Consider the following 26,576-nt stretch of genomic DNA (forward strand, 5'->3'; position numbering starts at 1 on the left):
ATTATTCACACCTACTGTATCAGAGCACCACCCACACTTTGTATATGAGATTCCCCTTCCCCACTTCCTCTGTCTGTAATGTTTCTGGTACTACAGAAGGTCTGGCAGCATTAGCTCTCCATAGGTTGTCTCATTTTTTCCTGGCAGAGCCTACCTTCAGCACCTCTAACTTCGTCTTTTATTTTTGGGTTGAAATTTTCCCTGGCGGATGTGGGCCACTGGCTGATCTTGTTTCTGTTTTAGATATTGTCCAAGCTCTCACAACAGTTGTCAAGTGCAAGGCAAAGGGAGAAAGCATAAATTTCTCAACATTAAAAAAAAAAAGCGTTAGCTGGCTTTTCTGCAATTTCTTTGTGTTAGAACTGAACCTTGATACTTGGCTGGGGAAGAATAGCCTTTGTGTCAGGGCCAGTGTGCCTTTGGGCACATCCTTAAGATGTGGCCAAGTTCTGAGCCACTGAAGAAGCTTGTTAAGCCACTAATAACTCAATCATGCTATCTCATGCTTTAATTCCTTTCTGGAGGTAATTTAATGTTAATTGTGGAAGCAAGAGAAATGACAGTTCTGAATGGAAAGTAAATAGTTTAATGTAACTGAATCTTCTCTGAGCTCAGAATAGCATTTGGAAAGAGAAAATTTTAATGAGAAGGAATTGTTCTTGATGCTTTGGGATAAGTCTGGTGACCTTGTATGAGGAAAATTATTTTTCCTCTTCTTGGTTCAATAATAAGAGGTTGTTTTTTTTTAAACTCTGGAGTTGTGATGAAATTAACAATCTATTTCATTTTATGCTGCTGTATCCTTATTCCTTGTGCAAGGCTTTAATACAGCTAAGGGTGACCGAATGTTTCCAGTACTGATCCGAGTAGGCTGGATGTTTTCTGCCAATGCATGGGGTCAGTCAGAAGGAATTCTGCTCACTTATTAATGCGTGTTTTGTTACTGGAGTTTCAGTTTTTATAATTTCTGTTGTATTTGTAATAGGAGAGGTATCAAGTCTTTTTATGTATAAAAATAATTTATTATGTATGTAATACTGGTTTAGGACAATACAGAACATTTTTTAAAAATACGGGCTGTAAATATTTCATAATCATAAACAGCATTAAGAGAACAATGGTTTTAAATATCCCTATAGAGTCCTTGTAGCTGGAGGGTGTGTGTAAACTCCGGAGAAAATTCAGACTCCCTGTTCTGTATGACCACAGTTCCCTGCGTATGCTTTCTCCAAAAGCATTCCCAAAGTGCTTCCCTGAGTGCAGCTTTAACTAGTGGTTAAACTACTTAAACAGAGCTGTTAAAGAGGAGGACTTGCTTTATTCAGAGGTAGTCTATTATCACAGAAGCAGCTGCTTCAGCAGAATCCTGAGTCTCCTCTCCTAGGCAAATACTTCATCAGTGTGAGGGTGCTGGTGATGGTGAAAAGGAATTGTGTGATTGTAAAGCTGCATGTAGGTGCTTTCATCACAAAAGGGGATACGTTGTCTGTATTTTTTTTTTTTTTATACTCTAATACTAAGGTTAGTTATTACAAAAGTTTGGCTCTTAGTGGTGTTTAGACCTTTTGCAAACATTGGTTTTGTAATTTAAATGTTGTCAGTCATTCCTTTCAGTTTTGTTTCCTGACTTTTTAAATGATGCCAATTAAAATAATTGAGAGTTTTTGAGGACCCTTTGTTCTGCAGTCATAGTTTTGTTTTTAAATATAGTGCTTATAAACTACTGGAGGTAGTGATTGATGACACTTGTGACGTTCTTTGGGGGCTCAAGCATCAGTTTTATTAGTCAACAGGCAGGTGTTAAACCATGAAAGGAATACTCATGGATTGTATTTTTAGGCTTCTGATCCAGGGTACTTAAGTTACGGTTCTGGGCTCTGTGCATACTTGGTGAAAAGAAGTCAGCTTTCAGCTTGGATGCTAAGAACTGGAAGTGCCGTTGACTGGCTGGGGAGCATAGGCTCTGAAACAAAACCATGAAGATGATTTTTATAAACACCTGGGAGTTTTTATTTTTTGTAACTTTCTGTAACTGTCTATTTTCCAGTGACATTTATAAATCACTGGAGTCTGCTGTGTAAGCACTACTAGTTTATCTTCTAAACCTCAGTGGGTGTTTGTTTGGGTCATTGCTGTTTTAAACTGTAGTAAGCTGGTGTAACTTGAAAATTTTAAGAGAAATTACCATAGGGCGTGGAGTTTCATTTGGCAGAACTAGTGTTCTCAGGAAAAAAAAATACAAATGCCACTGGCAAGGATGATTTAACATCAGTAGCTTTCTGAGCTAACACCTAAGTTCCATGGAAGTTAATAAATTAGGGTTTTGTATTTCTAACTCGTACCATTTAGGTAAAATAATAAAGTCCCCTGAACACATTGGTCACCATAAAATGCCTGAAATAGATCTTAACTTTAAAATTTTTGTGCTAACTGGGCTCCTCTTTAAACATCTGAAAAAGCAACCCATATTTTAGACAAATTAAAAACAACAACAGAAAAAGTCTTTATGACTACAAGAGTTGTTTGATGGCTGTTTTCACAAGAACATGAATTGATCAACTCGTTGTCAGTATCAGAGAATTACGAAAATCTTTTCCAGCCTGCAGTTGTGGGTGGACAGTCTGCTTAGTATCTACTGGAAAAGAGGGAGAGAAGTAAGAACCATGTCTTATAGTAAACAGATAGCCCCTTTGGTTTCCTTTTTAGAGGTTGCAGCATAAAATTTTTCAGAACAACTCAACTGTTTGTCTTTGTTTGTTTAATCCATATTCTTTTTAAAAAGCTGTGTAAATGCAGTACTATGAAAGCCAAGGTCATGATGTCTATGGAAACTGTAGTATTATGACAGGCATTGACATAACAGCAAAATACTAATTTTTAAGTGTAATATTTCAAAGGATTCTAAGTATTCTTTTTGCTCTGGTTAATTTCCAGAGATTGATTTTTCCGGTTTCCCTTAGAAGAAAGTATAGGAGAGTGGGAGAGGGACCATGACATATTCTTTAACTGCTGAAATTCTTGGCAAATATCGGTGCTGAGGTTCTTACTAGTAATGTGGACAAGGAATCAACAATTTTGAGTATTGAGGCTATCCCTCTTTCTCAGCGGATGCACGCAGAGAGAGATGAGGAAACATAGTGCTGGTGCTGGAAGATGTCTCCCAGAGCACAGGTACCCACTCAAGGTAGTTTTGAAATTTCCTTCTCCTTGTTTACCTTCCCTTCCTGAGTCCTTTCTTGCACCTTACTCCATGTCTCCCCAGACCTGTAGTTCCTCACTCCTCTTCCTTTCTTAAGCAGTTTGTAAACTCAGGCTGAAGTCTAATAATTATGATCTTAGATTTAGAGAGTATGTTCTTCTGACTGCAGGTGCAATGTTACCTTGCCTGCTCCGTTTTGTCATGCCTGTACCCTCTGCAGGTACAATTCCAGGACAGCATAAACTGATCCATGTTCGGGGTGTCCTGGTACTTAGTGTTCTGTTCTTTTCCCTGGAGTAGCACTGAGTGAGATGTTGAAAGATTTGATTTGGCTGAAAATTAGTTGCACTTAGTATTAGTCTTCATCCAAACCAACTCCATAAAGTAGCTAATCACATGGCTGAATTAATGTCAGAACTTAGATGTGCTTAAGTTGCATTGGACTTGGGCTATAAGGGTGAAATTTCATCCTACAGCTTGATTTAGTCTTAACAGAGGCAGGGGAGGCTCATTGCCCTACTACCACGTTTCTGACCTCCCTTGCTTTGCATTATCTGCTGCTTGCTGGGCCCTAAGGTAAGTTAATTCATCTCACATAACTGGCAGAAAACTAACTTGGCCAAAATAACAAGGGAACAGTTCATATGTATGGTTTTCTACTTCGTTAGAAAGGTGAATTATCTTACTGCTGTGTCCATGAACTATCAGAAGGGGCAGGACAGGGATAGTGTGGTTGAAACCAGGAAGAAAGGGGAGATGGAGAGCTCCCACTCCTGGGTTTTTGGGTATTTTTGGTGGTGTTGAGCTGTTAGATCAGCTGTAGCAGTTATGGAGCTGGGATGGAGATGGAAAAGACTTAAATACTTGGCATTATTAAAACCAGTACTTGGGATTGCATCTGCCATGTGTGTTAATCACCATGGGGTTTTTGCACTTAACACTTATCTTGAGCAGAAGTGATGTTTTGGTCCTTTCGTGTCCTTACAATGTGCTGGCCTTCCTTCTGCTTCTGACAGCTCTTATTTTCCAGTCTCCTTATCAGATTTCTTGGATTCCACAGGAGTGGTGTCACATCCTTACGAGTACGTTAAGATCAAGGTCTCTTAGGTGCAGGACTCAAAGTTCACTTTCCCGGCTGTTCTTCAAGAGACTTAGGCACCCTGTAATAAATGCAAGCAACCTGGGTAGCATTCCTTCCAAAACTGAGGCTTGCATTCGAAGGGGAAGGGACACTATACTTCCAAATACCAAAGAAAGCTTAAGATGCAAATAGAACAGGGAGTGAACAGGTGTGGTTTGGTTTTTTTTGCTCCAAGTTTCATTTTGGGATGCAGGGGGGAGTTGGGAGTCCTTCAAGGCTGAATTTAAAGAAAATGTTGTTATCTCTTAGTACCTGTCTAAACTGTTTTTTTGGGACCCATGGAGGTTTTAAGCTCAGTTTTGGAACTTGCTTTGCTCAAAACCATCAACCCTAGGAGGCTTGTTTCAAATTTCCATATTAAGAGTCAACAGAAATGCTAACTGGAACATTTCTTCTGCACACGCACAGCGGTGCTCTGCTCTTTCAATATGGTATCAGAATTTGAGGCTCTTTTTGGAAATACAGTTAACTAGAACAGCTTCACCTATTTATTTAAGGTGATGCCTCCAACTAGTCGTCTCAAAAATGTGTGTTTTGGCCCCTGCAAGTTTATGATGGAATGAGGAATATCTGCCTTACAGTAGGTTTTATTATCTTTGGGGTTTTGGTTTTTTCCTACGTGGGGGTCCCTGACCACAGGTTGAAAACTGATTCAACGCATCTGCTTAAATAAGGAGGTGGTAGATTGTTTCCTTTGAATTACAGTAGCTGTTTGTCAGGAATTATTTTTACATATTTACCCAGTCTTCTTCCCACTCCTTTTGGTCATCTGCATTGAGAGAATTCTGTAGTTTACTGGAAAGAATGAAAATAGAGATCCTTCTAGCTCTTTCCATCAGACCTTTGTGGCTACCTTTATTTGGAGAAATGCAACCAAGTTGCATTCATTCAACAGCAATTCAGACCAGTGATAGTCCTTCCATTCACTTTGAATTGGAATTTTAGACTCCTTAAGCAAAATAATTTTACGTAGGTCAAAATTTGAATATTTTTAACACGTCTGTGGATCTTTGACTGCACATCTCTGAAGTCTGTAAACCCTGGCCCAAAGCATAGAGTTAGAAACTTGACAGTAGACCAACTTTTCCCCTGCAGCATCTCCACCAAAGATGCATCAAAGGGCTGCCTTAGGTAAACCTTACACGTGGGCTAGAAGGCTTGACTATCTACATGGTGTCTGTATTTAACTGAACAGTGATTCCATCTTTGGGAATTTTGCCTGTGTAACCTGATTGTAGGTCAAAATAGCAATGTAAAGTATTGGATAGTGTATTTTACTAATCAGATTTTATGCCTGCTTGCTTTTGCAGATATTGCTAAGGAATAGCAATCCCTTGTTGTTATTTAACAACTGTGACTCTCTTTTGCGTAGTAGATAACCTAGATTTTTATGGTGAAAAATGTAGATGATGGAAGGAATTTTAAAGTAGGACAGTGCCTGTCCATAGGCACTGAACAAAATCTGATTGTCGTGAAGAGTAAACATGCAAGTCTAAAAGCTGGTTTTACTTCATTTCAGGCACGCAATTTTTAAGATTGCATCATCTGTTCTAGAAATTCCACACAGCCTGATATCCTTAAAGTCTCCCTTCTTGTTGTTAGTCACTGTAGGTAGTAATACCCAACATATAAAACCAGTTGTTGATAATCTCTAATGTTGATTTTATCATCTCCCCACAGAAGGATTCTTAAAAGTTTGTAGTTATAGTTTCTCTTGGCAAAAAAAAAAAAAAAAAAAAAAAAGAATTCTGTGGTAGGTTCTTGTAGAAAAAATATTGGATTCCCCCCCCCCCCCCCCCTCCTTTTTTTTCCTTCTCACAGACAGATTATTTGGGGCTAGTTTAGGAGTTTTCATGTCTTCCAAGCTGTTTAGGAAGAAGACAGCAAAAATGTAGGAAAATAATCAGGTTTTAGTTATATGAAAGCAGGTGAGAACGAAAACAAGCCCAGGTAGTTACTATGCGATGAGAGCTCTGCACAAATACTCGTGGAAATGTGGAGGGATCTTACCAAAAGGGTAAAACTGCGGCCTGTAACTGCTACGTATAGATGATATTTTGGTTTTTGTCAAGTATTATTTTTACCTGTGTTTAATGAAAAGTGACTTTCTATGAGCCTTGTTCTTGCCACTTTCTGAACTTGAAGATTGCCTTCAGCTGCTGGGTAGAGTGTGCCTGGAGAATGGAAACACGGTTTAACCTTAGCAGCACACACCATTTTGGTTCTCAAACCATGGTGGAGAATGATGGGATAGTAATGTAGTTAGAGTAGGTAAGATGATAGAAGCTAAAGAAAATATGATGTTGATCTTGTTCTGCTGACAAATGCTGTATTACTAAAGTCTGGAAGTGACACTGCTTCCCTTCCCCTGCCCCTTTCAGTAAAAAACTTGAATTCTTGTTACTCACAGAGTGTTTTTCTGTTACATAGTATTGAGAGAACAGTAGGAGACTTAGGAATATTAAATTTATTTTAATTTTATAAAAGTAATAACTAATAGCTTTTACTATCTCTTTTTCTCCAGGCACGCAAACAAATGGCCTGGACTTTCAAAAGCAGCCTGTGCCTGTCGGAGGAGCAATCTCTACAGCCCAGGCCCAGGCCTTCCTTGGGCACCTTCATCAGGTAAGAGAAGAGCCATTGCAAAGCAGGAGGGAGGCTTGGGCAGTGGTGAACACTGCTGCTCCTGTATGTTCTGCGTTCTCTTTCTGTGAGTGGTGGGTAGTCATGTAAAGGAACGTATGGGTAGACCATGTGCTTAGGTAACTTGGATGGGAAAAAAGTTCTTATTGTGGCACTCGCTTCATGGTGTTAGGCTGCAGAATACATCAAGGTAGGGTGAGACCTATCTGGGGGAACTAGAAAGCCCCTTTGGGGGGACTTGAGAACGCCTAAAGTTGCTTTGTTTGGTTTTTTTAACCTTAATGGAGATACCAAATTGAAAGGCAAGGTAAAATGTAACTGTTTTGGTAAAGGATCGTCTTGGCCCAACAGCTGCCAAGGCTCTGAAGCTGTCACTGCTTCCTTAAAACCCCAGAAGTGGTGTTGAATGGTAGTCAGCCATTCTTTCCTTAATTCTTAATCCTTAATCTTTCAAGCTCATATACATTAACTGGAAGTACAGAGTGATCGTACTTACTAAGCATGAATGGTTTGTGAGTTTTTAGTTTTGGTTTTTTTTAGTTAAAAAAAAAAAAAGTTATTTCATGGACCTGTTTGTCAGATGATATTCAGGCTTCTACTACTGTCCCTCTGTTCTGCTGCTGCTGTGTTTAGGGAATCAAAGCTGAACTTCACATGTAGGCTGAAGCAAAATGGGGCATCCCTAGGTGAAGAGAAGTATAAGGGGCATTTTTTGTGAGTTTTTATCTGTTCTCACTTGATGTATGAAAACAAATGTCCTAATTTCTTTCCTTTCCTCAGCACCAAGTTTAAACTTTAAAAATACTGTACCTAATTGGCTGACCTTGAATGTTTGAGGTCTGAGGTTGCACAGTTATTGTGGTATAATTGACGTACTGAAGCTTTTATGCCCTCTTTTAAGAGCTCTGAACTGCCATTTTATTGTATGGAACGTTCCACACGTCTTTGTCACATAATTACAATTTTCCTAGTAGATTGGGTTATATAGGACCTAGGGAGTGCCAGTGTTTGAATTTGCTGAACCGATAGGCTGTTGTAGTCTGCTTTTATGTGAAGGGAAGCTGACTAGTTTTCATGGGTTGTCAGTATGTGTTTAACACTGAGACAGATACAGCTGTTCTGCAGAATTTTCTGTGTTTGGTTTAGTCTTCGTTTTGTTATATAGATTGATCCAGGACAGTAATTGTATTTAGCACAGTGCTTTATCTTGCTTTGGAAACGTATTTATTTAAACAGTTGTCAGGATCTTTATAACTTCATGTTTGATAAAGTGTGATTCATTTCTTGAAACTCTAGTTCAAAGGAAAATCTCAGCTATTCTTTTATGCACCTGCAGGTGTGTGGGAATCTATTGTCAAACTCTCCTCTTCTAGCGTGGCTGCTGTTAGTGGGGTGTTATTCAGCCTTTACACACAGTGCTTTCCTCCAGACTAATACAAAATATTAGGTTGTAGGCAACATTCAGGAACAGTTTAGTTTCTAATTAGAAAATGTTTGTTATGTGATTGATAGAAGGGTGTCCGAATGGCATTCAAAAAGATCTTCAGGAATATGCTGGCTGTACCCGAGCGAGATACATTGGTAGTCTTTTATGTGGTATTATTATTATTATTATTTTTTAATTTAATTTTTAGTCTTATTTCTGAGTATATTTTTTGGATGGCAGGCTGTTATTGTTTAGATTATTCTCTGCTGTTAATTCATGTTAAAAGCTCAGATTACATCAACTGTGTCAAACTATTTTGCGTGTGATGAGGAGGGGCTTTTTGGGAGCGTTTGCTTAGATATAGAACATGCTCACTAAGCCTGGTACCTTCATCTAGAGCAGTAGGGAATATTTCCAAGGTGACTCTTAAGGGTTGCCTGTACAAATATTCAGTTATTAATTTCATGTACCTCCGTTTAAATTAAAACTCTCCTTTCTGTGCTTGCAGATACGTGGACTATCTTTTGTGATGTATATTATGTGAGGGACATTTATAGAGGCAATAGTGCTACATTTTGCTTTGCTTTCTTGAATCCTTATTTGTTGCCTGGTTTTCAAGTGAGCCGTGATTTTTCAAACATGGCCAGAGATGGAATTCACTACAGGCTGTAACTCTGACCTTTGAAAGTCTTGGTAATTAATTGCGTAGCGTTCCTACATTATAGTAGGAGTGCTGGTAGAAACAAGGCAAGATTGATTAAAACGGTCTTCAGTAAAGGAAAATTTAGCATTTGTCGTACAGAGAAAATCCTTATTAGAGGTAAAATAATAGTCTTTAAAAATCCCACTTTCTGAAGCATCAGTTTTTCGTCACTGCTAACCCACAAGAACTTCTTTGGACCTGTTAATCATGAACATTGAATTCAAGTTTTGAGTGTACCTGAATCAATATGGTCTTTGTAAAGTGTCTCCAGTCCTCTGTGTTGAGATCTTCCTTTCAGTGGCTGAGGACAGCAAGTGACTTGAGTGGGTTGATTTGGGGAAGAGTGTTTATGCTGTGAGTTTTGTGCTGTGCCGGTGACTGCTCCTCTGTCGTATAAGGAAGTGGGTGAGTGCAGTGTACATGTTTGGGGTAAGACCCATTCTGAAAGAGGAGGAGGAGGAGGAGGAGGAGTAGAGCTTGACACCCTCCCCTGAAATCTGAGGTTCTTTAACAGGAATAGGACTAGTCTGTCCACCCCAAAATGCTGTGCTTCAACTCAGCTTCATGATAACTTCTAGATCCCTGGGCAGGAATATGTTCAGCAAGAGGTAGACAAATAACACTGCAGAACAGTCTCACTTTTTTTCAGCCTGGAGCACAGCTCCTGTTTCACTGACTCAGGTGTTAGAGGGGCATGCATTATTCCCGGGGGAGTTTTTCTTAGGGTGTGGGTGGGGTGGTTGCTGTTTTTGTATTGTTAAAAGTTTTCTGTGGGTTCTGCATATTTCATTTCCATTTTTGCACTGTGTTGTAGGTCCAGCTCGCTGGAACAAGTTTACAGGCTGCTGCTCAGTCCTTAAATGTACAGGTAAAGAGAGTTTCCTTCTGCTGCTCATCCTTCTCTCATTCCAAACAGCATTATGGTCCTGATGGAGATAGTTTTTAACCGATGAGATCTTACTCTGCTTTTTCATTCTGACTGGTCTTGCAAGTGATAGGTATAGGAACTATAGGAATAATAGTTCTACAACTGTAAATCGGGTCAGGATTGTAAGCATTCAGAAGCTGGAGTTGTTTAAAACATGCAGCGTTCGTAACTTTATACTGAATTTCAGTCAGGTGGTGTACCGTGAAAACTAAAAACCTCCAGGAATATTTTATGTTCTTCCATTTATTCACTTATTTTTTAACATAGCAAGTATTACTTTGCAATTTATCCTTATTTCTGGTAGCTGAATATAGGAGTATAATGTAACATTAACTATGTGATGTGGTTAGTGTAGATTGCTTGTGTAAATAACACATAGTGATTTCAAAATAAGTCAGAGTAATTGTTGTTTAATAATGTATGTGAGACAACAAAGCTTTCAAACTTTTTTTTATGATGCTGAACACTTCAGTGTATTCGTTAACGTCCCACTTCCTCTCAGCACTATATTAAGGGGCAAGGGATGCAGTTTTATTGAAAACTGGTTTCAGTATTGCTTGTTATTAAAGAATGTAGGTAGTGCATTACATGAAATGCAATAGAATGTGGACCCACTTATACATAATAACAATTTGGAAAGAAGAGGAGGTGTAGTGACCTTCCTTTCTAAGAGGAAGGAGGCAGAAAATTGCCTTGGTTGCCATGGTAAACTTCCATCCCTGAGAGAGATGTTGGCAAACAGGCTGTATCTCCAGTGCAGAATGTTTACAGTCCTGCGCTGTAATTATCGCTCAATGACTGGCAGAATTAATCAGAGCCTTTATGTTAATTAGCCTGCTCTGCAGTCCCCAAAACAGGTGGTGGAAAATATGCAAATCTATGCAGAATTTTAATGTTCTGCATAACCAGTTTTAATTATCATAAAACTCTCTCCCCCCTCTTCATGCACTTGCATTTCCTCCTTCATGTCTTCACAATTTCTTTTTTTAAAAAACCAACAAAAACCAAAACCCCACAAATATTTTAAAACAAAGCAGCATTCAATTAAATAAATGCTAAACTTTGATTATTTAAAAGCACTGTATTTATTGCGTGTTTTGCTGTAGGTAGACAAACCTGTGAGGATTTCTCAAACTGGTTCTGTATTAGCCAACATTTATGATGACTTAGAGGTGCAGGATGCAGATACAGAAAACGGAAACACAGTCTCCTTTCCCTATTCCATTGTTCAGGATTTTAGGCAATGAATAATTTTAACAACCTTTTCTTTCTTTATGGTGAAAGGTAGTGTCAGCTTCAGTTGTGTTGCGTAAAAATGAAATGAGACCTGAAAATAATGTCAGAGAGTTACAAAAGACCTGGGAGTCTTTTTGTTTTGTTTAAACTGCGTTACCTACAGACATGTTTGAGCAATCGTAGCTGAGATGGTGGGCACGTAGAAGCCATTGCTTAAACACACTCTTAAAATAAACCCAAGGGCTTTTTGTATGCAGATGAAAGATTTTTATTGTGCAGTGTTGAGATAGCAGCGTTATACATTAACATCTGTTTTACACTATAAAGAGTTGTATTTTTTTTTTGACTAGTCTAAATCTAATGAAGAATCTGGGGACTCTCAGCAGCCAAGCCAGCCTTCCCAGCAGCCTTCAGTGCAGGCGGCCATACCCCAGACCCAGCTCATGCTGGCCGGAGGACAGATCACTGGGGTAAGATTTACCCAAGTATACTGCAGTAAGCCTCCTGTCTGGCAAATGATGGCAGTATCTGTGGCAGTCCCCATAGAACTATCAGTGAAAGTTACTGTCATTTCCTTTAAAGGAAGAAACTTAAGTGAAAGAGGGGACAGAAAGCATCTTCCTTTAAAAAAGCAGACTTTAATCTTTGGGGTTTGTTGCAAAGTATTCCCCCCCAGTATTCTTTCTCTCTGTTCTTAGTAGCTATCTTGACTCTACAATGACATTAAAACCTGGTGTATGTACAAATCAGAAAGGCACTGGTGTCATAAAGAGGCATTGGGTTTTTTTTGGGTTTGGTTTTTTTTTTTTTTTTTTTTTTCCCCCAAATGAGGCATGGGAGCATGAGACTAAATCTTGTCAGATAGCTGGGTGAAGAACAGAAATGATGGGAACTGCTGACACTAACTCTTCCTCTTCTCAAACACATTTCTTTAAGTAATTATGTTAGTACTTCCCTTAAGTCTATTCAGCCCTTTTGTTTTAACCTGCCAATTTGGAGTTTTTTCATTGCAAGGCTTTGTAAGTAATTATCGAATAACTGTTTTTTTTAGGATTACTGGTGTTTCTGAATTGTTGTAAATGCTTTCAGTCATTTAAAAAAAAAAGAGTATGTTTTGTGAATGGGCTGGCTTGGTCAAAGAGTTTGCTTCCACATAATCAGCTTTGCAGTTTTAAGAGATTGCCTGTTAATAAGGAATTCGGGGCAGTTGCTCCCACAATGTATTTATGATTTGAAGTGTTAGGCTAGATCATCTCTACACCTGAGTGAAATGTCTTAATTTCATGTTCAATTGTTAAGTCTTCTCATATGCTAGTGTGTAAGTAAACATCCTATTTAGTTTTCAGTTAATTACATTGGAAAGTTTTAAAAGTGAGACTATTTTAATATGTTACTAAAACCCAGCATATTTTATTATTTTTCTCGTTCTCAAAAAAGACTTGTTTGTTTTAATTTATGATTGTCTGCAGTAGCGAAACATTCAAAACTCCAGGCCTATGCAGATATGGATTGTAGTAAATATGGACATCAAGATTCATTTACATGTAAAGGAGAGACTGCTGCCACCTGTTTCACAGAGATAATGCGTGTTTGGGAAAGGGAAGGGATGTAAACTTGCCAACTCTATTTAAAAAAAAAAAAAAAAGCAGATGGGAAGACTTGGAGAGAAACAAATGGAGCTCATGTTCTTTACTTATATCTTAGGGCATAATGGAAATGATGGAATATGGCAGGGATTCATGCTAATGTGAAGCAGCTGGGGTGTTATCAGTTTGTTCAGTAGCCATAGCCAGCATTCCTGCTTCTCATTCATCTGGCTAATCACTTGCTGTTCTGCTGGGTGTAAATTTCCTTTCAAATCCTGGCAATACTGATTCTTTTCTTTTGGTTGCTACTTAATTACCTTTTTTTCTGAGGCTCCTGGTAGCGTTGTGAAGAAAACTTTGGAGTAAAGTTAGGTTCTGTAGGTTCTAGTAAGTGCACATGTTTGCGTTTGTGCGGTTTGGTGTACGTCAGGTGTGTGGTAGGTTGGTTCCTACACTGTTGAGTAGCCAGCTGTCCTTACTTAAGGCCAGAGTCATTGGCTAGTGAGCGGTTGAACTGTAGTAATAGTTCTAGGAATGTCTGGTTAATATAACTAGTAATGAGCTAGCTAATGACTTTGTAGCTAAGTGGCTCTTTCCATTATTAATGGCTGTGTTTTCTAATTATTTATAGCTCACGTTGACGCCAGCCCAGCAACAGTTATTGCTACAACAGGCGCAGGCACAGTTGCTGGCGGCTGCAGTGCAGCATTCAGCCAGTCAGCAGCACAGCGCTGCTGGTGCCACCATCTCGGCCTCTGCTGCAACGCCGATGACGCAGATCCCTCTATCTCAGCCAATACAGATTGCACAGGTGAGCCTTGAGGCTTGAGAGGGTGGAAAATAAAGAGGTTTGACTAATCGCATCATTCAAATAATATTTTTATTCCTTATTCAGTGAGTTTCTAGAGTCCTTGAGCACTGTTGGTCTTTCCTCATGCATCCTTAGCTGATGAGGTTGAAGTTGATAGTTTTAGCAAAGAACGCGTACCAGCTGCTTATCAGTTCCACTGGGCTTCTGAGTTTGTTCCCGAATCTGACCAGATGCTGTTTTTTCTGAGTTTTCCTCCTTGTTGTTAGCTTGAGAAAGCAGAAACAGGGGTATGGCAAGATGCCCATAGAAATGACTCTTGGCGAGACCTGTATGGATGGGAAGGGATACGTGCGTATCAAAAGGATGCTTGTTAGGTCCAAACAGCAAAATGGTAGAGCTGAAGAAAGGCAGTTTGACTTGACACATTCGTGTGCTGTTTTGGCTTGGTGCTTAATGCTCAGAGTTCAGTGACAAAGAGGGGGCACTCTTCTGTGTCTAGAGATAAACCTGCCAGAATGAGTCTGGTGTCGGAATCTTTCCAGTTCTGTGGTCTGCCACTAAAGACTCGTTAATTCTGAAGAACTGCTTGCCAAGGAAGTTCTGCGTACTAGGGACAGCAAAGATGCTCCTGGTTCTTCCAGGATTGGCTTAACTCAGTGTGGAGGATGCAGCACCACTGACTCTTATGCTTACTGTACGTAGTGTAGAAACTTCCTTAGACTTCTGGACAGGGTAACCAAATGTGCAGCACAGGCATCTTGAGTACTGCTAATAGGTGATTGTGTTTCTGATGCTGAGGTCCATCTTTCCATGGATTAAGGTTCTCAGTACATAAATATTTCACGTGGGTTAGTCTAGCTATGCAAAGTATATTGGGTATGTAATCTCCAAAGTTGCTGCTTCATAGAGTGAGCAGGTTCTTTAAGACTGTCTGATGCTTTTTATTCAGACTATTTTCGCTTGCATTCAACTGAGAGGAAGTGTCTAAAAAGTGAAGATGAGTTGATTAAGTAAAAGAACGGAAATGTTACAATTATCTGTGAAGTCCATTGGTGAAACGTGCTGTTCTTTTATTGTGCTAGTCCACTAGCTGAGCAACAACCAGGTTTTGTTACCAGTTTTTTATTAGCTGAAGCGGCAAACTTCTGGGGTGTTGGTCTAAATGTTCTGACCTCTCTGGCTGTGCTTACAGAGGCCAGTGTGATGCCATCCCACATTTAAAGGGCCGGTACTGACATTGCCCACAGACCGCTCACATTGAGCCTCTTGGTGCACTGTGATGAGTCCTGTGACCAGATATTAATACTTCTTTTAGCAAAGGATCTCACTTTGCCATCGTGATCTGGAGACGACACAAGGATGTAGCATGCAAAGAAACTTGTTACTCCCAAGACCATCTCTTAATTTTGTTAAGCCTTTGTCTGTAGCCGATAATAGAGGCAAATTTCAAGAAAAGGATGGGAAATATCCTTGTCAAGGAAGCCGATGATTAGCTTCTAACATCTCTCCATGCATCTGTCACAGAGTTCCCATTTGGCATTACGTGAGTCTTTTAACCTAAGTGTAAGTGATCCACAGGTGTGTGCCTCTTGTCTTCCAGGTGTGCAGCTTAAGGCAGCAAGGTCTTCTTTACTGAAGTGCAGAGCATTACAATTTCATATTAATAAAATCTGTACCTTGAACTTTATGGCTTTAAATTTTTTAAATATGCCACCAAATAGTGGACACTTTTGAAGGCATTGTTGTGCGTGTGTGAGATGTTGCTAATCCTGCTCTTCCACTTCAGTGAGAAGCTATGAAAATCTGTGAAGCATTTACAATTACTAATTTAGTGCTGGGGTTTTCTCCAGAACTTACAAAGTCTTCAGAGAAGTGTTTGAGAAGAGTTGAAAAGATTAGGCATGTGCCGTCAAATAGGAGCTTCTGAACTGAGCATTGTCTGGTTTGTGTGTGTGAATGAGCTAAAGGATCTATGAAAAATAGCCTGTGATCGTGTAGTTGCCACCATATAACGTGTATTTGGTTGCACAAGGGAATAAATCAAAGTTTTACTTGTTTCCTGGTATTCCTAATTACTTAAATGTTTGACGTCACAATTTCTTTTAGGGTAGCTGATTTCCATATGTAAATGTAGCTTGGATGAAAATCTTGTTAGCTTCCTCCAATGGAAGTTGTAGGGCATAATTTGTGCAGGGTGTTTGGTATAATTAGGTACTTATGGAAGACTTCTGCCATCTGGATTTGTAGGTGGATAGCACCATGCTTTTTCATCCATCTTGACAACAATTTATAAACGGTGCTCAGCTTTGTTTGTGTTGCTATTGTAAACATATAGCTGATTGCACAAATAGCTGAATGTTTGTTTTAACTGATGATTTTTGAATAATTGATTAACGTGACAGGTCTCTGCAACAGGGGGATTACCATATTTATTTTAATTAACTAATTGCACAAGCATGACTTCTTTAATGTGTACTGCAGTTAATGTAAGGTATCTGCTGTAGCAGTCTGGTTAGGTGTTGGTGCTGCTGCCAGGCTGATGCTCAGTTGTCACCGAACAGTTGTACCAAGTTTTGGAGTCCTTTGTAAACTTTACTTGTTTTCAGGATCCATGATCAGCATTTATATGATGTAAACCACAAAATGACAGAGATGCTTAAGTTTGTACTGAAGTTGTAACTAGAGATAATGGCATTGAATTTAGAACTTTAGATTATTTAAAAAAAAAAAAAAAAGCCTTCCTCACATCAAGATGTAGCACTTGGCAGATTTTTCTGATCTTTCTACATTGTCAGGCAGCATGAAGACATGCTTGTTTCCCCAAAAGTCTTCCCATCTCTTTATATGTGCTTGTGCTAGTATACAGATTTTACCATTGAGGACAAAAAAAAGCAGTATAGGAAAACAGTGTCGGGGTTGTTCGCATGGTTGCTATTGGGAGATTCATTGTAATGCTACAATTAACTAAATAATAAAACTTTCCCAAGGTACAAATAAAGTTGAATTTCAAATGAATTTCAGGGGCTGGTAGGGCTATTTAAGAGTGATTAGCCTTGGAGGTATCGTTTCCATTCTGCGTTACAGAATTATATTTCTGTATTTAAACAAGAATCAGCCAACATTCCGTTTACCAAGGCAGATGCACAGAATAAGATTGCTTATACCAGTTATCCCTGAGGCCTCAATTTAAAACCAGTTTTCTCATATTAAAGTGTAAGAGTCTGATGATAAGAGCTGTCATGTCTTAGCTGGCTGCCCTGTGTTATGAATACTATAGTCTTAAACAAAAAGCTCTCCTTCTTTGATCTTAGAAATACACTGCTTCTGTTTCTTTGTATTCTTTCTTGTATGTAACTCCATCTTCTGTGATGCTTCTCCAGATCATCTGAGATCTACTCTGTCATCTGGGGGTTTCATTATTTTGCTTTTGGTAGGGGAGATCCTCAACCAACCTATCTGCGTTTCTGTCCATACCCTTTTCCTTCAAAAATTTCTTTCCAACTCTTCCTTTCGTGTTTCTGCTTTTTCTCTTACCCGCTTCTATTTTCATCCTTTGGCCTCTCTTAATTTTTTTTTCTTCCACCCACCGCTCACAGCCTGAGTCACCTTGTCCTACTCTTTCTGTTTCTTCCTCTGCATCTAGTCTGTGCATCCGATTCAGTGTGAGTGCCTCTGTGCTGGAGGGGTTGCTCCGTCTGCAGAGGTACCCAGTAGAGCACTGAAAATTGATGAATAAATTAGTAGAGGTCCATGTTGCGTTGGGCTCAAGTTTATAGGAGCATTCTGACTAATGTAACTTGATGATACGAAGTCGGAAGAAACATGGAGTTCCTGGGAAAAACTGGAGCAGCACTCTGGTGGTGTGTGGTGTTTTGGTTTTTTTTTTGGTTTTGTGGTTGTTTTTTTTTTTTTTTTTTTTAAGGAAGGAAATTGGCCTCAATTTCATAGGAATGGTTGCAGCACTACTCAAATTTTCTGAAAGCAAACAATACTATCAGCTTTCAAAACACACACTCTTGTGCTGGGGGACATGTCTTAAAATCTTACTGTTCTCTCATAAACCAAAAGTTTTCCATTTCATAAAAGAGCATTGCTTGGTCAATCCAGCTGGGGTCTGTCTGCCATATTACACTGCATGCTTTTGACTTAACGTGGCCAAGTTGCCTAAATGATGGATGGCCAGTGTCTTTGTAATGCAGGTTAAGTAGTTGTTTTCTTATAATGCATGTCTATGGTCTCATAAATCAATGGACTCTATTTTTTTTTTTTTTTTTTTCCTCCTGCCTCCCCCCAGTCTTCCTTTCCACCCACTGACACTCCCACCCCTCTTCCCCAGGAGGAGATTGTTGCAGCTTTTAAGTCTTGGTTTAAGGGTTTTAAAATAATATAAGGTCATAGACAGGTAACTACATTCTGCAAATGGTTGTGTTGTGTAAATAAAACGTTATCCTTGTCACTTCGTCTTAACTTCCCATCACCATCTCCATTGCTGGCAGTTAATGGCCTTTCACATCTGCTGGCTGAGCAGCTTGGCTGAGTGCTCAGTAACCTGCATCAGCCAAAATGCTTGGGGGGGGGGGGGCTGCTTTACTGCCCTCAAGAAGCAGGTCTTTGTTAGCCTGGCTCACTTCAGCTCAAGTGTGTTAGGAAGTTTGTTAAACCCAGCAGCTCTATGCAAGCAGTCGGATTGACCATAGTTTAGGAGCAAACTGGCCTTGTTAGGCTCATCTGATACTGGACCCAGCAGGGGTGTGTGTGTGTCTGGCTGCAAACAGGTACTCCCCCCCGCCCAGTATCTGAGTAACTTGTCTGAAATAGAGATTTAGGAGGTTTCTCGTTTGGTTGGTTTGGTTTGTTTAAGGGGAAGTTGTAAGTGTGGGCAACATTTCAGGCTTTTATCCATCTGCTTGGCGGGTATTTTGAAACAACTTCTCAGAAGGATGGAAAGATTCTACACATCTAGAGCTAGTTTTTATAGATTACATCTGCTGTGTTGGCTGGCTTCACATCGTGCTTCAGTTTTCAAATTGTGGTTGCTCTTGTTACTGTCCCGTTTGGAGAATATGGAAAGAAAAAGACTAGTTTGGGGAAAATATTTTTAAGCAGTTCTCTGTGTTTTCATTCTCCAGCTAAACAGCAAGTTGAAGCATTTTTCTTGATGGTTCATTTTCTCAGAGATTAGCATTTACATTGAGACCAGTCATTTAATTATAGAAAATTAATACTTCTGAATGGTTTAAATACATAGAAGTAGGGTTCTACAATAGTGCGATGTTTTGGGTTATTCTTTTTAACCTTTAATTATAGCCATGTCTATTAAGCTTATTGTGATTTGTCTCAGAACTAATCAAATATATTTATTTACTGTTTGCGTTGGCTACTTCCTGAAATTTGACCTGAACAACCAGAGTGCAAACTAGGAATCTGTAATTTTTTGCTTTCCTGTTGCTGATTAGAATGGTAATTGCAGATTGTTGTTTTTATAAACAAAACCAGCTCCCAGCTAATATGCTTGATTTGTCAACAGTGAATTTTGTAGCAGAGTTGCATACTCAAAAAATAAGTCTGTGAAATTTGGGGTGCTGATAAGTCAAAAATATTGGAAAACACTTCCATTTGGGAGGAGGGAGATTGATTTAATTTTTTTAAATTGTTATTATTTTTTAAAGCAGAACAGTGTTGGAAAGTTTTGCTGGGTTATTTGGTAAATGATTTTTTGGTTTTATGAAGGACAGTGAAATTCAGGTTGCCAGCCAAAAGGATATTCAGTAGCATGACTGCTGTGTTTGACATCCACTTTTATCTCTAAATGTTACACTGTAACTGGTTGATAGGAAATCTGGTTACATTGGGGGTCATGGCTGACTGAAATGTCTAACACACAGCTCTTTCATTTCATTTTTTTTTCTTCTTTTTTCTTTTTCCTTCTTTCCCCCCCCCCCACACCCCCCCCTTCCCGTTTGCTTAAGGATTTGCAGCACTTGCAGCAGCTTCAGCAGCAGAATCTCAACCTGCAACAGTTTGTGTTGGTGCATCCAACAACCAACTTGCAGCCAGCACAGTTCATCATCTCACAAACACCGCAGGGGCAGCAGGGTAAGTGCTCCTTGCCAGAAAAGAAAATCATACGTAGCTTTTTAGAGGAGAATGTGAAACTCAGGTGGTTCATACACCTTCACTAACTGTTGATACTCCCTAGGAGAAGTAACGGTATCGCAAATAGGAGATTCTAACAGGTGTCCCTTTCTGGGTGTTAGACCTTGTCAGAGTTTGTGTAGAGCTCACTTCTCATTGAGGATCCATCCAGAGATCATGTCATGGGAGCATTTGTTAACAACAAGGCCTCCTGGGAAATACTGCAGCGTCTGAGGAAGACAACTTGGAGAAGACAACTCTCAGAGCAGAATCTTAGGAGGTGGAGACCTGGAGGGGGTGTGGGCTGTCTGAATTAGTCAGCGCTAAAAGGGCTACAAAATTCTAAGACTGTGTCATGTTTAACCTGGCAGGTAGCTGAACACCACACAGCTGCTCCCTCCCTCCCCCTTCCTCCACAGCAGGATGGGGGAGAGAATTGAGAACAAAAGAGGAAAATTTGTGGGTTGAGATAAAGACAGTCTAATAGGGCAGAAATGGAAGGGGAAATAACAACAACAACAATAATAGAATTAGAATATACAAAACAAGTGATGCATAATGCAGTTGCTCACCACCTGCCAAATGATGCCTAGCCTGTTCCGAGGCAGCAGCACCTGTCCAGCTCTCTCCCTAGTTTATATACTGAGCATGATGTCATATGGTATAGAATATCCCTTTGGCCGGTTTGGGTCAGCTGTCCTGAAGGTGTCTTCTCCAGCTTCTTCTGCCTCTCAGCCTACTTGCTGGTGGGGTGGTGTGAGAAGCTGAAATGTCCTTGACTTAGTGTAAATACTGCTTTAGCAACAACTAAAACATCAGTGTGCTGTCAACATTATTCTCACCCTAAATCCAAAACAGAGCACTGTACCAGCTAGTGGGAAGAAAATTAACTCTATCCCAGCCAAAACCAGGACAGACTAGAAAAAGATTACAAAATCAAGAGTCCTTGTGTGAGCGGGGAAAAGTCCTTAAGCCTAAAGAGGTTACAGTGAATTTTGTAATAAACCAAAATACTAATTACACATTGGCAAAAGAGCTAGAAGGCTTGATCTTATATAACAACTCTTGGAAATACTAGTTTAGTGCTACACTAGGTATGGCTTACATGCTGAAGGCAAACCCAGGGCAGTGGTAGGTGGTAGTGTGCCAGACCAGTTAAGATGTTGTACAGTAACTTTGCTCTATGTACTAACGTGTTCAAGTTGCAATACATCACGGTACTGGTTGCACCCCATTTGTTGACAACCACAGAAAACTGCATTTAGCCATGACCTCTTACGGTGATATACTCCAGTGGTCTTTTTTCCCCCGTTTTCTCTTCTACATGAACTCTACTCAGTTGTTCAGGTCTGGTAATCCAAAGTTTCTTACTCAAAAGGCAAATCCTGTTATGCTTGAAGAGTCTTCTAGAGCCTGGATGTCCTATAAAAGCAGCTCTTAGCACCCCATTTTCTTCTGTTGCTTTCAATGTTTTTCATGCGTCGTTCCTCCTTGTATACTACGACTTGGATAGAACTGGCTTTCAATTATGCTGAAGCTCTCTTGCTTTTTGAATAAAGAATTAGTAAAAATTAACTTCTTTTAATTGGATTTGATTTAGGAGAAGTTTTGTATCAGCACTGGTAGAAAATGGCTAAAAAGATTATTCATGGAGGCATTTGGTGATGTACTAGTTTCTTAAAATTAAGCAGAACTTACAAGCTTAACATACTCTCCTAGAAGAAATTAAACTTCACCAAAATTTAGTCCAAGGTTTCTTTATAATGGTTGTTTTAAGGAAATGGCAAGCAAGCACAAAATCATTGTTTTGAAAAACTCACTGGTATTAGTGTCTGCCTGTATTTTTCAGATAACTTCTTCTGGTTTTCTAAAATATCTCTGAAGATGCTTCTTGAAAAAAGAAAGTAACAGAAGCAAATTATATTCATCTCTCAAAATGAGTTGTTTGCATTATAGAAAGGAAGGAAGGCTTTTTGTTTGTTTGTTTAAAGCCTTCTGAAGTAGAGTAACTACCAGAAGAGCTTTCCATAGTACTTTTTCCAGGGGCCATCTCTGAAAATGATTTCTTCGCTGCAATTTAAGACCTGCATATTGCTGTCATCAGTGACGCTGTGTGTGTAGAAACACCATGTTTTACTGGTAATGTGCAGCCTGGACAACTGAATAGCTCAAAAATGTAGGAAGATTTATATTCTGTATTTTGACCATAGGCCATTAGTGTGTGACAACCTTCCAAACTGAAATGCTTGAATGGATCTAATTTTCTTCATGAGCACTCAATGATAAAGCAACATGTACGCCATAATACCCCTTATATCACTTTTTGGTATGGCTTTTTGCAGTATTTCATGGTTATTGTTAGACGATCTCAAACAGTATGTTATTATTTATGAGAAAGATTGAGAAAGTGTCTATTTTTATTCTGTTATTTGCTGTTGCAGCTGACTTTTCCATGTTGTTCTTGTCTTATTGCTCCATTAGTCAACTTCGTAAAACAATAAATATTCTGAAGAAGCCAACATAGAGCCTTTCTTTAAAACCAACTGGCATTCAGATTTTTTAGATGTCATTGGTACTGCATGCAGCTTTATGTACTCATTTAATAACTAAAAAGAAAATTCAGATTTATTTATCAATTTTCTGAAAGAAATCTAGTGCTTTACAGCATTTACATTTTGTACATGCCAGGTAGTCATGTAAATGAGGAATGTTCTTTTTAATACAAGAGGATAGTTTTGAGGAAAATAAGCAAAGAATTGTATCTCTGAGCAAGATCATAGAAGACAGGTAAACATTTGGTAGAGAAAAGCTTCTTCTACTTGAAGGGGTGATGGGGCGCAGAGTAATGCAATCATCAGCAATCATATTTAGATTCTTGGAAGGGGTTGAATGTCATGATGAATTTTAGAAAGTTTAGAAAATTCAGTGCTTAAAATATTAATCAACAATTAGGAAACTATTCTGCTGTCTGTCTTCAACACACATTATAGCTCATAGCAGCAGATGTGAAATTCTTCCTATAAATCCACTGTCATATGTTTAATGTAGTCATCTTCGTTTTCCACATGATTTCTGGTTATTCAGTGGCTTACGTGAAGCAAATTGTAAAGTTCCTGTTTTTCGTGGCTGGTGATAGGTGACGTCATAACTGAATTGTTTCAAGCCTCAGCAGATATACAGAAGATTGAGTGGGAATAGAAATTTGCAACACTTTCTTCTTTTTGGAGTAATTATCATCCCCATATTATTAAAGTCACAGGCAGGAATATAGCACCTTGTACAGTCTTTTATACCTCTTGTATCTGTTCTTGTATCTAATAGATCTGTCTTAGGATAATCAATTCAACATCCTTTACTACAGTTACAGCTGCTTCTTAAAAATATTAGCCTCATCAGATGACCATTCGCCTTTCTACTCAGAGGATGTTGCCAGTAAAAATTGTATCGGTAAAAATCTGAATGGAGAGGGGAAATGGTGCTGCATTTCATTTAAATTAATCTTGCAAACAGAAGTTGTTAAGATTTGAGAAAAGACTGCATTGTCAAGGAGGTTTAGAAACAGTACTTATAAAGTATCCAGAAAGGCAAACATGAAAGACAAGCTACTAGTCAGTTTTAAACATTGAAACTGGGCCTACCTATTCTTAAGGATTGTTGCTGTTTATTATTAAAAACATTATTTATTTTATAATAAAACTTATATATATAAATATAAAAACCAAATCTTTTTAATTGTAAAAATACCTGGGGTGATGGTAACAGGCTAAATCCAGTCCTGTTCTCTTCTTGTGTTCTTGTTCTACAGACTTAACTCGTATAATTAAAAAAATCTGCTAAACCACAGTTTTAAAGTGGGATAGTGAATGCTGGTATCTACCCTGACGGCCTCTGATACCATAAATCAGAGTGCAGCTCGCTCACCCAGCGTGAGAATGGGGGAAGGTGCCTGAAATTACCTGTGTTTCTTCTCAGAGGCATCAAATTTGTAATGGACAAGTGTCTGATGGACAACAAATGGGCAATCATCTGAGACCATGCACCTGCGCTGCCCTTCCAGGACTCCTCATTCTGTTAGTAAAATGCTGTGTGAACCAGGTGAAAGTGCTTTGGTCCCCTCAGTATGCAGATGGGGAGAGCCAGCTCTTCATTGTCAAGAGACTCTTAATGACAGCATATTTGCTGACACAGCAGTTGAATAAAATGTAGCTGACTCAAGCTCATTCCCCAAAATAAGGGTGGAGAGCTTGAAGTGGAATGAGGAAGAACTTGGAAGAAGTGGCTTAAATGATGACTTTTTCCCTTGTGCTGCAAATAGCCATTACTAAGATACGTATTAAGTGCTTAATATTTACTGTCCTCCTTGAAAAATTAAGTCTTTGCTTCTAACCGTTTGAACAGCATCAATCAGTAAACATGTTGACTTTCATTGAAGTACTGTGGCAGCTTCTTTGCGTGGGTCACTGAACTGGTACTCTTCAAAACTGCAGTTCACCAACTTCAGCGCGTGTCGTGTTCTTGAACTGACCTTGAAGGTCTGAATACTGAAAAAGGTGCAGCAGCTTAACATTGCAGTGGAACAGATTTGTAGGCATGCATAGATTAGTACTTTCTCCTCTGTGTTGGATCCCAATATAATTCCAAGTACAGGTCCCCATTTTGGAAGATCTGATCTGGGTTTGATACAGTGAGGTACATCAAAGTGCCCAGAAGTTTCTTTGCGTCAACAGTGGTCAACAAAGTTGATCAAATGGCACTGTGTTTAATATGTGGTGTAGCACCCTTCCTTCTTGCCTTTCAGTTGTTTCCAGTTAATCAAATTATGACATTGTAATGGCTTTGTCTTGCAAGCTGAATTCCAGGATGTGTCTGTGAGAAGATGAATAGTTTTGGCAGAGAAAAAGCAGTCAAGTTCTTCTTAAATCAAAAAATTCACTGTTTGGAAGATCAGTTAGGGATGAATTATGTATTATGCTTCAGGGCAAACTTTTTTAAAATTATGCTGAAAAAATCTGCGCTTGAACGTTTGTTTTATCTTTTGTTTAATTTTAGGCAGTGAAAACTGAACCCCAGTTCAGTCCTTGGGGACTGTTGGCTGGCAGGAAGAGTTTTTGGCTTGAACCATTATTCATGCTACTTGTAGACATTACAGGAAAAGTCCTGGATGATAGTAGATGCATTTACTTTAACTATTAAAAAAAAAAAAATACCTCTAAAGTGTCATACTTTTGCATAAATCCTTGTCTGCCTTCATGCAGTCATTCTTTTGGAGCATCACATAGGTGATTTGTATGCCATATTTAATGCAGGAATACCACTGGGCTCTTAGAGCCCAAAGCAGAGGGTTAGAAATACTACCTCTGTAAAATTAAATATACAAGTACAAGATTAGTTTCTGTAGATTCAAAAAAATCATGTAGGTGGAAGGGACCTCTAGAGGTCATGTATTATTGCTCAAAGCAGGTTCAATTACAGCAAAGTACTCAGCACCTCAGCCAGTTGAGTTTGACTATCTCTTGAGTCTGGAGGTTCTGCAACCTCTTCAAGTACCTGCCCCAATAGTTGACCACTCTCATCGTAAATAAATAGTTCCCTTATATTTTGTTGGGAGTTTCCCATGTTCCAGCTTAGGTCTGTTGCGTCTCATTACTGTGCACCCTCAAGAAGAATTCATTTCTGTCTTTGAAGACAGCAATAGCACCTCACCTTAGCCTTCTCATAAGGCTGAACAAACCAGCTGGCTTAGCCATTTCTTGTATGGGTGTTCCAGCCTGTTAGCCACCCTGGTGGGCCTTGAAGGTACACAATCCGGGATGTCATTGTGTCATGCTGGGAAACCCAAGCTGAACACAGTACTCCAGATGTGGTCTTACACGTGCCGAGTGGAGGGGAAGAATCACAGCCCTTGACCTGCTGGCTGCACGCGTGTGAATACAGCCCGGGATGTGGCTGGCTGGCTGTATTGTAAGGGCACACTGCTGGCTCGTGTTCGTCTTCTTGTCCTCCAGGACCCCCAGGTCTTTTTGCTGTGAAACTGCTTCCTAGCCAGCCAGTGCCCACCCTGTATTGCTGCACAGGGTTATTCCAGTCCCCCGTGCAGGATTTGCATTTTCCTGCATTGGCCATCATGAGGTTTCATTTGTCCAGCCTGTCTAGACCATGACTTCTACCCTGTTGACTGCTTTCCCTGTGTTTGGTATCGTCTGCAGACATGCTGAGAATATATTTTGTGCCATCAGCCTTATTGGTAATAAAGGTGTTAAATGGTATTGATGCCGGTATGAGTCCCTAAGAAAACAGCAGATCAAACACCAGTATCTCAGCAGTTACCTAAAAGTTGCAGTTTTGGACTTAAACTCTTACTTAAAAGGCTGCTATATGCCCTAGTAACTTAAGTCACTGAAGTTATCTTGGACCAAAGTGGGGACCAGTAGTTTCTTCTCAGAAAAAAAAATGAAGGTGGAGTGCGGCAGATGAAGAGACGGGACGTAGCTTGATGCAAGTAAGATGTCGATTTATTAGTGATTTTTTACATTAATATACGTTTGTACCTTCTACATGTTAGACACTGGTTGGTTAAATCTTAAGCGTGAACTACACAGATTGGTTATCTTCTAAGACATGTCATTTAAACAATAGGTACTGATTAGTCTATCTTATCTTAGCAACAATCTTTATTCTAAGATTAGGGGTTTTTTTCCTACTTGGCTTTGGTGAAGTAACAAAGTTGCTTATCAGCACTATTGGTTCCCTTATCTTGCTGTATGTCCC

At 39.3% G+C, this 26,576-nt stretch overlaps 1 protein-coding gene across 1 annotated transcript in view; it reads left to right on the forward strand.

Moving 5' to 3' along the window:
- POU2F1 (POU class 2 homeobox 1) overlaps positions 1-26,576 on the forward strand; it is a 121,891-nt gene that overhangs the window by 64,988 nt on the left and 30,327 nt on the right. Inside the window, 5 exon segments of the mRNA XM_037378056.1 lie at positions 6,865-6,965; positions 9,927-9,980; positions 11,627-11,746; positions 13,494-13,673; positions 19,643-19,769. Coding sequence (XP_037233953.1) covers positions 6,865-6,965; positions 9,927-9,980; positions 11,627-11,746; positions 13,494-13,673; positions 19,643-19,769 — 582 coding nt within the window.

The sequence above is a fragment of the Falco rusticolus genome, chromosome 2 (assembly GCF_015220075.1).
Source record: "Falco rusticolus isolate bFalRus1 chromosome 2, bFalRus1.pri, whole genome shotgun sequence".
NCBI lineage: Eukaryota > Metazoa > Chordata > Aves > Falconiformes > Falconidae > Falco > Falco rusticolus.